Genomic DNA, 14,197 nt, shown 5'->3' with positions numbered 1-14,197 from the left:
CGTGTGCAGTATGCTGAGGATGGTGACATCATGTAGGTTCTAAAAAATCCCTACAGGGTAAACAAATTAATGGTCTTAATACATTGCTTCATCTCAAAACAATTTTCTGCATTAGAAATAACATTTTTATTGTAGAGCGTGATTCTTGGTCTAGTAAAGACTAGATTACCTAAACCAAGTTTATGGAGGGGGAGGGGTCTGTAAACTGGGACAGTACTGGAGAGCACACTGCACAGTTTTTTATATGTTTACATTAAACCTAGTTACAATCTGATGAACACTGAGATAAAGCGATTTACCTAGACTTGTGTGGTTTTTGGTGATAATTTTCCAAAGTCACCATAACACGGATGCCGGCTACAGAATCACAGATGGTCAGTTATGTATTATCTTTAATGACAGCCAACAACAACCATGTACGTGACTTAGGTATATAAGAAAAGAATTTCAGATTTGTAATACTTGCTTGAAAAATGTGACCCAATATGTTAAGTTACTTATACTCACAATTAAATTGATAACAGCCAAGATAAATAAGATGACAATCACACAGATAGCGAGGTTTCCTTTTCTGCCTCTCAAACCAGTTTTATGAAGGCGGTCTTCATCAATTGGAATATACCCAGCCTTAAAGTTACTGTTATGCTCTTTGTTTACATTCCTCCGCTCGACTGCCTTCTCACGCATGGACTTCTTTACAGGGCCGTTGGAACTCTGCAAAAACAAGAAAAAAGAATATGGTCAGTGTACATTACATTTGATATCTTTCACACACCTTGCTGATCACTTACCTTAATTCAAATGAGCTAAAACAAGACAATTGAAATAGCTGACTTATTGTGCTGCTGTGCAACATGTTTAAAGTAAAAAAACAAAAACGTTATGAAGCAGTCAAAGCTGGCCACGTCACAGCCCTTTCTTTTTGTACCTTAAGCCATGCAATACAGTGGGGTAAACTGCTGTGCGCCATGTAAAAACAGATCGACAAAGCGAATAGATTTTGCATAGGTGAAACCTAGTGGCTTTGCCAATGCTTGTTAAATGTACCCACCAACCTTACCTCCACTTTATTTAAAAATCTTGTAAACTAGTGTCACTTAAAAGCAAAATTGCCTCCTAACATGATTAAAAAATACATGTAGATTTAGAAAAGGGAACATAATGTCATCAGCTGTTTAATGGGTGATGATCCACTGAGAGAATGCTAAACTATCACAGCTACTACAAACTGTTTTAATCTTTAATTATATGAACTTTATAAACCATCACTTGTCATTGAAACCTCTAGATGCTTATGATGCGAGGCGGCCTTCATATAACTTCTACTATTGATAAGATTGTATTTTTGATATTCCAGCTGAGGGGGTCCATTATGAAGGGCAGTACTTCCCCCAACCCCACCCCTATCACCAGATTGCATCTGCTATAGTAACGAGGCTACAAAGGGAGGCGAACTGGAAGAAAATACTCATAGGGGTTGAGGAGGGCAGGATGTGAAAGGGTCAAAGTCCCACCCCATAAACATATGCCTAGAGCAACGAGGAAGTGGTGGTACGGCCAGAGCTGCCAACTTTTGACCTGGGGGTCTAGGTTCCAGTTTCGGCATTGGCTTAATATCCTGCGAGTCTGGGCAAAAATCATTTAATTTCCCCGTGCCTATAAAAAGGACAAATGCACCCTGTTTACAACCACTGCAGTGGGGCATGCCATGGTTATGAGAATTATAATGTTCACGTTGATATAACAATACATAAACATATTGATATTCAAGTTCTGTTACAATGTTAACTTTCTAAATCATTTACAGTATTGCACGTCATTTTCTCACACATCATGTCAGCCATGTGTTTCCCTCTTTGCTATGAAGGAAACTGACTTTAATGATGTAATTTCATCTTCTTTTCAACTACTACAGCGGAGATTGAGGATTTAGAGCACCTTTTGTATGTTGTTGCATCAACAGAGCATGTTATGTATTACTCTGCAAAGTGACTACTGTCCCATCAGTCTCGGCTGATTACCAGAAGTGTCGATCTCTGTGGTTGGAGGGTGATATGGCACTGTAATGTATTAAAATAAATTAATTTAGTAAACATGGCCTCTCCTGTAGGATCTCTTTTGTGCATTATAATATATTGACATGAACTGTGCATCTCTGACTAAAAAGAATTCATGGAAAGCACAGTCGCTGCAGATGAAGCAGCTGTGTAATCGGGTTTACTGGGACATGCATATGACACCGGCCCAACAGTTGAGTCTGTATTTTCAGCAGAGCTCTGCGGTTTGCTTTCATTTCTAAAAGGAAACACAGATTAGATTCAGGGACCATGTGGCCTTTCCTTCTGAGGTTCATGGTCTGAGGAAGATCAGTCGACGACTCCAGTTGAAGAAAGCAGCCTTTTAGCCCTGCTGCACCTGGCCTTGTTGACTGAGTCTGTTGCAGTCTTGTAACCATACCCCCAGTCTGCCTTGGAGCGCCCTGGCTGGGCGCTCCAACCAATCAGAACGCTGCTGTCATGCTGTCAGCAGCATGACAGCAGAATTCAGATTGGGTGCAGGGCAGGCTGGGAGCCTGTGCCTGCGGTGAAGCCAAGAGGAGCGATGCGGTGGTGGCAGCGGCGATTCAGGTAAGTTTTTTTTTAAATTAGCATTTCTTCCACCCCCACCTTGCACCAGCCACGAGCCGCTCCTGCTGCCAGCAGATCTGGATTCTCCTGGATTTGCCATCTTTCTCATGTGTTCCTGGGAGCAGCAGGGGGAGTGGTGGAGAGTTAAAACAAAGGGGAGGGCGGGTTAAAATGCATGTTTGGTGGACAGGAGGGCCAGAAGGGGCATGGTGGGTGGTGTACAGTGGGAGGGGAAATAGGGCAAACTGGGAAATAATACGACGGGTTGGGGAAGGGAGGTCTGGGCAAACACAGGGGTGGAAGAAGGAAGGTGGGACAAGCAAAGACAGCAAACTTTGGCAGGCGGACTACAGACACATGCATTCATAGACAGTGCATTTGTTAAAGTAAAAAAGAAGTACCTTGGGAAGAATGTGGTCAGTAGAAGGACACTGGCCACCAGAAGCAGCACTTGGTCCAAGCACCATGGCATGGACAAAGACTCCAAGCCCAGGAGGAGGAAGCCAATGCCTGGAGAAGCACTGACCAATCAGAAGCAAGGAAAGGAGACCACGTGGGACCACGCCAATGGTAAGTAAAGAGCTGCTGACCAACAAGATGCAAGGAAAAGCCAGACAATGGTAAGTATAGTGACGTTGGCAGCCATATAGGAGCCAGTCAATGGTAAGCAGAGGTAAGTAATGGACGGGCTCTAAGCCCCTTTTAAGATTATTTTTTTTATGCAATAGATTTCGACACAGGGCAATCGCTGTGCACACAAAACCTAAAAAGTAGTCTCTTGAATGTAAACAGTGGAAGGATACAAATCATCCAATCAAAAGGACAATAAAGAAGCTCCAAAAAAGAGCCAAACACAAAAGGAGGAAAGAAAGGTCTATTAACAACAGATAGCTAAAGCAGTCTGTATACAAGACCTATAAAAACAGTATAGTTCAATGTGAGCGTAGTCTGTTTGAAAACAAACAAAATAAATCAAATGGTGAAACATCACCTGCATTAAAGACTTTTTGAGAGCTTTACTTCTATCTGCTACTGTAAACATAAACAAAGATTACCAAATGAATTTGCTTCCATGATTTCTATTTTTATGTGTATCAATTACGCTATTTGAAAATTAACTTTATTTTCTTATAAACTCCCATTGTGTCCACTTTTTAAGCAGTGACCAGAGCTGTTACTTCAAGGAATGCAAAATCATTGTTGTGGGGAAATAAAGGTAAAGATCAAAGGAAAGAGAAGGATGGAAATTCAGTCCACTAGGCAAATAAAACAACTATTTTTGAAGGAAACAAACTAAACAAATAGCTAGAATTAAAAAAAGATCAAAGGAAAGTAAAAGCCTAGACTGAACTTATATCACTTTAGATAAATAAAGCTCGATGGAACAGACTGGCCCACATGTATTGTTATGTGGGTTTTGCTTGGGCGGCCATCTTGATCAATAACTGGAGAATGTGCTCCTGCAAGGAGAAAATAATTCTTTAGAGAGACCACTTTGAGTCAGTACTGGAAATGGCAAGCTACAAAAGGGTATCCAAATCCACCAGCAATCACTATGATGAGCCAAATATTTTAACTCTGTTGGAAACTGGGGAATTGGGCTATTAGAACCATGTTAGTGACTATGGGATCTAAACATGAGACCTAAACTGTTTGGACCGGTTATATGAGTCCTTCAGCACATTTCCATCTACAGGTAAACCAAGGGGCCCACACAACATGGGCTCTAAAAGTCAATAAAGAGCTAAATATCAAATGTGAGAGTAAATACGGTGTACTCTGTTGACATGCCCCTGTACTAATGCAGCACCCGGAGAGAGGCAACAGTAGAGCCTGTGATGTTTAGACTTACATGGACCCCAACCGAGAATGTGACAAGACATTCCCTGAATGTGGACAATTTACTAATAGCAGCAGGTAATAACACTGTACACCCCAACAGTCGAACAGTTTCGTTTTTTTTACTCACATCCACCGGTCTCTAACAGCAAAAGACAGTCCACTATATGAATAATCCCGAGCTAGAATGCACTTAATCATAAAGTTTGAATTAAAAACCATGCCTGTCTCCAATGGGCGCCAAAACATCTTAATCTTTATTTAGTTGGAATCATAAAAACATCTATAGCCAACGTTTATCATTCCTTTACTGGTGGTACTCTTTATGGCTAATGCATTATCACTTTGGTACATAGTCACATAGTAGAATAAATCATCTTGCTTGATCAATCTAAAAAATGCAACAATGCTATAACCACATTCTGCTCTGAAGCTTGCATCAAGACTTAACTGAGAGCCCTCGTCCAACAAAAAGGAGCTGTAGTTAGTACCCCAGAGATGAACTGGGACATAGATCGTTGCTTGCAGCACTGCACTTTAATAACTCACCTGCTACAGTAGCCATGTTCCATCACCCAATGAGCGCACATGTATATAATGACTACAAACTAAATAGTCAATTGTTCATCTTCTTAAAATTACAAACTAGATCACTGCTATTACCTGGAAAGTGGTAGTGGGTGCTATAGTCAACACCAGACAAGATGCAGTAGTCAACACCAGACTAGAATCAAACGGCCTCTATCTGTGCACTGCCAATCAACAACCACTAAGTATGCCAATTGTCACAAAACACTGGGGTTTTCATACTTGCTGTTTTAGGGAGAAAAGACAATACAACTAATTCCAACAGGGATCCGTTAGAATTAGAGAGCCCGCTCAGATTTAAATATCTGTGCTTAATTCATATTTTTTTTTGTTGGTTTCAACCCATCTAGAGCTACAGTAAACTAATCCAGCTGCAACACACCCATTTTCTGAGATCACAAGCGAAAGATCCGATGGTCTTTCAGATGTCTTCTCTAGTGGACTTGCTGTCATTGATCCTAATGAGTATAATCTCCTACAATTATCATGAGGTATTTAAACAACATACTAAAATTAATGCTGCTTTCTCATAACCTTACTGCTTAAATAATTGACTATAGGCAATAAAGGGACCAGTGCCTAGAGGTGGTCATACATAGATGTGCTATATTAATGTTAATCCTTATTTATTTATTTATGTGGGCAGAGAATGGGAGGAACTAATGATTTGGCTATGCAGTGACCTGTTTCCGCACATCGATGATGAGTGGCTTTCAAGGCAAGAAATCAAATCCAGCCGATGATAAGAGTTATACTCTAGGATTAACTAGAGGGTATACTTTTGGGCACCAGTGTATTGGCCATGGTGAGGGTCTCCACTGAGGGGCTATCTTGTCTACATCAACACTAATTCTATATGTTAACATGCAGGAAGGTTAGATAGTCATCTCAATGGCTGATGGATGCCACTCTTTGTCTTGCCCTCCCAACTAGTGTTATTTTCTAATTAGCAAGTCAAGGCAACAGAGCTGTTTCTGTTTGCTGCTCTCATACTTTACCCAAGACTTTTTTCCTGGTCATGACATGCAAATACATGTACAAAACATCAAGCTGCTAATCTTCATTCCTCCTAAATGTACATAAGAACACAACATCAAAACATACTTTACTGTTGTCTCCTAAAAACAGGCCAGTGAAGTAGTTAAATAAATGGTGTATAAGGAGCTAGAAGATCTATTCTCCACAATGCACAATGGTTGGTGAGGAATGTCAAGTCTGTTAGGCATTGTTCCTACATTCAGACTTGTTAGTTTGTTTTAATGTCTTTCACCTTTCCTCACAGCAATTGTCCTTTACAATGTTGTGGCTCAATGATAGCCCTTGCGTATATTTCCAGAATGGTTACCATTCCTAGTTTCCATACATGAGATTTACTTATTTTTAGGAGTTACCATGATGACGCATGATTCTGTTACCTTTTGCCTGAAGGCTATATTGATGTACTATTGTGATTACCATGTGCTGCATATCACGTGTCTGTAACAGCATTGCATATATGGAAAATGTCAGGCATTGTTGAGATGAATATTCTTCCTTGTTTGATATTTTCCCAGTCTGATATTTTCTGATCCTACCCACATTATTTTCTTCAGTGTGCTTGACAGTCACAGTCCAGGGAGGGTGTTCCATTTTTTTATGTTAGTCACCAGCATACAAAGCACTGTTCTGGGTTCCCTTTAGTACCTAAGTAGGGCACCCTTATTTTAGCTCTAGGCTCGTAGCCTGTGGCATTCAAATACATGCACGTTTATTTAATACTTTTTGGTGCAGTCAGGTTTTAGCTCATTGTTTTTATATTTTCTGAGAAGGCATAGTTGTTCGTATTGCATATTTTTATCAGCCCTTTGCACGCATTTCACTCTGTGCCATGCGTAAAACTGTCCTGTCCCACACACGATATTCTAACTAGCATTGTCGCTCCAGGAGTTATGGAGTCAACCCTCAGCTCTAGGCATGTTATAGCCAGGTCTGTTCCTAGAACACTGCATGATATATTATATAAACACCACAGAGCCCTAAGGAGGGTAGAAAGCATTCCAGCCATGACTATTTTGTGGCATACACCATTCCATTGACTGCTACTGACTCTTCAACCAACTGGGAGGATTGCCAGTGGACAACAGGCAGACCCTTGACAGTCTTTCAGGTAGGGGGTCGGGGCTCTTCCGATAGACTGGGATAGGCAGAAGGGCTAACACAATTATGCTCTCAGGCTTTAGACATTAAGGTGTAGCTATGAATAGCTAGGACTTATGATCATACCAGGATGGTGGGATTGTTTATTTCCTTCACTCTAAAGGTAACAATAATCACTGTATTATGTTTCATAGGCCAAATCATCGCAACTCATGCTTGCTATAATCGGACGCAATCACTTCAATAAATCTATTGAAACGTATCTTTATCTCTTTGTTTGCCTTGGCATGTGTGAGACTTTGTGTAAATGAGAGAAAGTGGTATGATCTGTTCACCACGACTTCTCTGAAGAGTCAGCCCGTCATATTTTTAGGCTGCCACAAATCAGCTTTACTTTCTAGGTTTGGGTGAGGTGCTGTGAGCTAGAGGAAGAGGTTAGGGTGACAGCTTCCAGACTGTGGGGGACCGACTCAGCCACCCACGCTTATTGGTGCTGCTACCCTAAACTACGCAGTCTCATCGTCAAGGTAAGAGTCCTACGATATGGCGCCACCGTTTTGGTCAGGCACAAATGTAATTGATCTCCTGAGTACGTATCTCTAGCATACCAATGCTACCCTAATTACCTCTATACGGAGACATCTGTGGTGTTAGGGAAAATCCTCCTCAGCTAAATAGTGGACAAGAATTAATTTGAGAATATGCGTTTTGGGTTGTCAAATCATTCTGTGGCAATTTATTTGCACATTCTCAGCCAACAAGGCTGGAACAAACAGAATTTATTTACCTTAAACACAAAGCTGTTGATGAAACAAGACTGCGGGCAGATAAATTATAGCAGACCTGATACATCTGAAGTATTCCTGTCGCACGTCTATCCATAGAGAAACACAGCAGTACTAAAAACTGAAAGAAATCAAATACGAAGATCAGAGAAAGCTTATTATCTCAATCATATAGGCACTATAAAATTGCCACCATGCCAGAACATTATGGATTATACTGCTGACCAAAGCTATCTGGTTGGACATAAAGGCCTACACTCTTTTCACAAGCATCATCTCTCACAGACCAGTTAGGTAATTGAGTGTGATTAATTCCACACTGCATCCGAGTTTCAAACCTGCTGTTACCTTCTGAAGTATGCCTTGACGGCTTAATTTGGATAACCTTGGATAATCAAGTGTACAAAGTGCATGGCGGAATGGAGAAGTGCCCCCTGCATTGCGCTGGAGAACATGCATCTTCGCCTCAAGTTTACCCTAGAAAGATACAATGTTTTGATTCCTGTCCCCACCACCAACTCACACACAATAACATGTGCACTGATGCCTTTTAATGACATGAGGACCTAACATAGGGCTCTGGGGTGAGAGGGGCACACCATGTGCACCCTTCCTTAAACTAATGTGCCTACCGTCACCTTGACAGGCCGTAGAGAGCTGCCCGTGGAACGAGATACCACTTTTAATAAGCAGGGTAGGCTTTTAACATGGGTGGACAGACAGATTGTGACACTAAGCCTAGGCAGCAGCAGAGAGAACAGCAGGAAACTAAATGGGGCTAACGAGTAACTGTAAGATGAAATTGGGCTACTGGACCTACACACAGTGCCACACAGATTCCCCACCACCAGGGCAATGAGTCAATGTACTTTTACCAACAGAGATTGTCCTCCTGAACACTGCGGGTGCTTTTCTCAACACTACTCATAAACATAGCCCTCTGTGCACTACATCAGTGTTTTGTTAGGTCAGTGAAATGCAAAAAAAACTGCTTTTCTTTTGATAAACTGAAGTACTGGCTGGACAGTGATTTGTAAATGTATGGTTTATACTTGTTGAGTACTGAAACTCACGTTCAAGGCTTACTTTCCCTGCGTAAGCCTCAGGCTGCTTGACTTCACTACCCTTTAGTGATAAATGCTAAAGGGCTGCCAGCTCTGGGTGCAGGACATCACTGGTAAACAGCTCTGATTCACAAAAACTGAGCTGAGTAATCTTTGCCTGCCTCAAGACTCTTGGAAATGTTCACAGGGTGAGTATCTTGGTTATCCAACTGTACTGCATCAGAATCGGAGGCCCAGGGTCACAGGTGGCAAATGAATGCTAAAGATAAGTGGGCGGCTGCGCAGAACCTACAAGCTGGCCTTTCAGCTGTGGCCAACTAGATGCAGTTTAATTCCCTTATGTTAAATGGGGAAAAGGCTGATAAGACAGACATCATTACATCTGGCCCAGTTTCCATTGTTTAGACTCCCTAGTAGTGGCCTTCTAAAACGGGCTCTACCCCAAATCCGACACCTTCTGCAGAGTCTTGGTTTCTTCACAGGCGGTAAGCTGACTCTAGATAAGCATATAAGCGTTGTTTAGTCATCCTGCTTCTACAACATACGCATATGTGCCATAAGGTGCTTCCACTCTTGTGTCAGTCAGGCGGTCTTGTCAGTCTGTAACCTAGGCAGTGGCTTTGTCTGGCCTGAATTACTCCGATGTTTTATATTTGGGCCTTCATGCAAAACCTCTGCACCATTTTCAACAGGCACAGAATGTTTTGGATCAGGTGGCTTGTGCACAGATCATTGGAGTCTCCCTTGATGAAAGTGGAAAATTATCTTTCTCATACTTGAGCCCCAAATTGTCTCCATGACTAAAATAATTTGTTTTTTAGGAAAAAAACTGAAAACCAGACTGTTGTCACCTGGTTCCTATTGGCTATTGTGGGATAACACCTAGACAAGCAAGAGGGTAACTGCTTGCGCTTTATACATTTTAAAATGTAAAAAAACTAATAATAATAAAAAATGTGCTTCAGGAGAATACATAGCATGCAATTCTGCATAAGACACATCTTGAAAATATGTTACCCACCAGGGATAATAGCATTGTTTTTCATTTTGATAATAGTAGGCTCGTACTATGCCAGGGTATGATTGTAACAAGATTCCTATACTACCCTTTTCGTCATACCAAACACTTTGTGTTCCAGGCTCTAATTACGGCGGTCTGAATGTTCACATGATCTGAGTATGTGTGGGTTTTATTTAGGCCAGTGGTCCGTCCCTAGTAGGGCTCCAAATATACAAGTAGTCTTCTTGTGTCATAATTCTAATTATATCATAGGACATGCCAAAGCTCTGATACGTCACAGCTTAGAGTCCCAGGAAGGGCCTACATGCCTTGATATATATTCAAGTGGTCTCTGTGAATTATGTTCATGAAACATTATTTGCATTAGTTGCATTATTTGCAAAGTGAATGCGTGTTTCTTGATTTCTGTGCTTCGGCAGGCTAACATTTTATTTTGTGCGTACAAAATTGTCACATATTTTCTGTTCTTCGCTTTTTGAGCTGATTGGGAAATTATTATTATTTTTTACTCCTTATTTAACAACTGCTGCAGCTACGAGGTAAAACTTTTCTGCAAAATGATCTTCCTTTTGGTCAGCTCTAATAGGGTTCTATACGCAACGTGCACTGCTACTGAAAGCGTAAAATAAATGTATTGTGTTCAGCAAGAGGTTGCAACATGGGGTTCTGTGTGAGAGGGTAGCTACTAGCTCAAGTGAGAAGAAAAAGGTATATAAACTCTTCTTGACGGGCGGTGAGACAGAAGACGGGCGGTGAGAGAGAGAAAACAGGTGCGGACGGGGACATTTAACTGAAGGCCATTTGATCTGCAACAGGTACGCGAGCTATCACATGACTCTGCAAAGTGCAGCAATAAAGAGTTGACTGGGGATACGAAATTAATAATGGTTAGGGGTCTATGTTTTATTCACTTTCATAATCTTTATAATCACTGTGTTAACCATGATAATGTTAATAACCCTAAAACATAGGATTTACATTAGATTAAACCAAGATAAATACTAATTGTTATAAAATTACCAAAGTTTTTGTGTGTATTGATTTTGAGGTTTCAGGGTGAGGTCCCATATCTATAACCTGCGAGAGTAAGAGATTTACTGAGGGGTCTGTCAGATTCTAAACACCCCTACACTCCACTTGGTATAGTTCAGAAGAACGGGTGGGGATAACCTGTCAGTTTTCCTTGCCTCTATAACGAGTAAAGCTGCCAGTAGGGGCGAGAAAAATCTACTGGGTACCCCTCCCCCCCTTTAAAAAAAATAGAGGGTTTCACGACAAACGGCTAGTCTTGAAATAACCCAAACAGTGGCTATTTAAAGAGAAAATTACAACGAAAGCAATGCTTAAACCAGGGGACATAAGGGGACATAGCGACTTCTCTATCAGCTTCACTACCAACTAACACAAAATGTTACATTTTTTCAAATATGCACATTTTTAGTTCTTGACTAGTGACTGCTTTTGGGTATGCAAGGAAGTAGCGAATGAATACATTGTTTAGCTTCAATGCATAAATATAAAATCAATAACCTATTCCGTTAGATTGTTTAAATAGTCAAAGTCTGGTGTACGTTCAAATAGAGGAAATACCCTTCATGAATCTACAACAGCATAATAACCATTCCTCATGTGCACCTTCAGGGATAGCAGACATATTATCTAAGTGTATGCAGTCCACTAACACACGTCGTGGGAACTTTGCGTTTGGTGTACTCCATATTTTTAACCATAGGAGAAGTGGTGCCAGACTGATTTGGTCCTCTATAAAATGTAATCCTTATTCCATATGTGCAATAAATCTCGCAGTGGCTGTAGGAATAGCCGAGAGCCTGCACAAAAACTATTTTCGCTGCCTGGAGCAGCGTAACCCCAAACTCCAGCTCCAATGGTGCCCACTGCTAAACATTACTTTTATAAAGCTGGATCACCTCCCGCACCGGCTTTTTTGCCCAGTGTTATGGCAAATTTAAAAATAGCATCTCCCCCACCCCCATTTTTTGCCCTCTATGAATCAATAACCTATTCCATCGCACATTTACCTTCAATAAAATACCTATAAAATTAAACGTACATAGTTTAGCAATAGGCCTCCCTCCTATAAAAAATGTTTTTGATTTGGTGCTTTTGGGGCCACATGACATGATAAAAGACTTTTGCTACTTCACCTTAAGACCAGACAGCCTTGTTAAAAACGTTTAAGACCGTTTGTAGACCGTTTGCTGAGCCCGCTAAAAGAATCGCATTGTGGGCATACAGCAAAACTGAGACTACCTGGGTGCCAATTTTAGGGACATCTTTACTAAATGTAGTTAAGGCTGTTTCTAGAGAATTTATGTAGAATAAAAAGAGGAAGGAAGCTAGTATGCAGCCCAGCCTAACTGGTGCTGTACAATCACCAGTTTGTGAGTAACGCACTCTAGTTGAGAAGTCCCAGTAAAGGCGCCTAATAAGGTCTAATATTGGGGTTTCGATACCCGTCTGTTTCATCAAGTGCCACAACATTTCCTTATCCAGACGGTCAAAGGCACAGGAGAGGTCCGTAAAGGCCATATGCAAAACCCCTCTCCTGACCTGGACGTATTTACTAATTGTGAGATTTAGGGCCTGCTCTACAGTGCGTAGTCCTGGTAAAAAACTGGACTGAACCGGACTAAAAAAGGAATTAGCCTCTGCCCAAGATTCTAGTTTGTCCAGAATAACATGGCCTAAAATCTTTGCTTTCGAATCGATCTGCGAGACTGGGTGATAAAATACGGAAGAATTTGGATCGGATATATATTTTGAAAAGGAATATATATAGGACTATAATGGATTCTCTCCACAAGACAATATGACCTCCTTTCACTGCCGCCCTCAGCATGTTCATGACCAGGGTCGTCCAAAACGCTACATTTGTTTTAAACAAGTCAGTTGCCACCCCATAAGGCCCAGGGGTTTTGCCGTTTGTGGCACTTATAATTGCTTCAGTTACAGAAGGTAAATCTACGAGACGAGGTCAGCTATCCAATTTACTTCCAAAGAAGAGAATCAAGCCTTTAACCAATGCTGCCCGCCCTATTATCTGGATTCAAAAGAAAAATTATTGACTCAGTATTGTTCGAGAATATGGCAGGCCAGCTTCGCAGGTGGATTGTCCGCAAAAAAGGGTGATTGAATATTTCCCAGAATAATTAGGAGTCTTTCAACTGAGCCACTTTAGATAAATCCTCCCAGGCATTCCTCCTAATATCATGTTTTCTTTGCTGTAATGCTTGCCTATAATTTAACCTTGCAGTTTTAATATCTGCATTGTTACGTGGAGGCTGTGGCTGCCTTTAGGACTTTTAGAGCTGCAGTACACTCATGGCTAAACCATGAGTGGCCAACTCTCTCACTGGGAGGTCTATCTGAAATAATCCCTCTGCAAATCCCTGTAAAACTATCCAAGATATTTGTAGGATCATCCGTATGAGAAAGACAGCCCAGGGCCTCTCTGCAATGTGCGGTAACCAGATTATTAAAGAAAAAGAAATTGGGTCAATGGCACCCCACTTTAAACAACACTCCCCCCCCCCACTATTCACTGAATAACTAACAGGGCATATGGCATACTTTGGGGCCAGATGAGTTGAAACGTTAAAATTACAGGATTGTGATCAATGAATGGAAGTGGGGACACTCTATAATCCGAGACATGCTGGGCCAGATCCCTCGTTAACAGGACAAAATCAATTGTGCTGCCCTTGCCTCTACCTGTTAAATGTTGGTGGATTTTCTTTACTACTGCCCAGGATGTCAGATGAAAAAGTTACATTCAGTGACAAGATCAATTTATTCAGAGCATCACCATTCTTTGAGAGTGTGTGAAATGGCCCGTATCCAATCTTGAACATTAGTAAAACCACATACCCGATCCCCATCATAGGAGCACTTGGAAATATTAAAATCACCGTTCAAATGACTGATGTGTAGGTTTTCCCCCTGTCAACACAGTCTAAAATGAACTTGCCCAGCTCTTTAATAATACCTATTGGATGTGACAAAAAAAGCCAAAACAGAACCTTGTTCCAAAGGGACCATGTAGATTCTGTAGAGCCGGTGGGCAACCCAAAGTACATTTGCCAAAATAATGACACATGGGCACAAAGCCGGGGCGCG

At 41.3% G+C, this 14,197-nt stretch overlaps 1 protein-coding gene across 2 annotated transcripts in view; it reads right to left on the bottom strand.

Moving 5' to 3' along the window:
- Positions 1 to 14,197, bottom strand: part of SGCB (sarcoglycan beta) — a 210,123-nt gene that overhangs the window by 156,052 nt on the left and 39,874 nt on the right. For both annotated transcript variants that reach the window (XM_069201429.1, XM_069201438.1), the window contains exon 2: positions 508 to 714. In XM_069201429.1, coding sequence (XP_069057530.1) covers positions 508 to 714 — 207 coding nt within the window. The remainder of the gene's footprint in view (positions 1 to 507; positions 715 to 14,197) is intronic.

The sequence above is a fragment of the Pleurodeles waltl genome, chromosome 1_2 (genome assembly GCF_031143425.1).
Source record: "Pleurodeles waltl isolate 20211129_DDA chromosome 1_2, aPleWal1.hap1.20221129, whole genome shotgun sequence".
NCBI classification, from domain to species: Eukaryota; Metazoa; Chordata; class Amphibia; order Caudata; family Salamandridae; genus Pleurodeles; species Pleurodeles waltl.
Note: the sequence above shows the minus strand (reverse complement) of the source record. Positions and strands in the feature narration are given on the sequence as shown.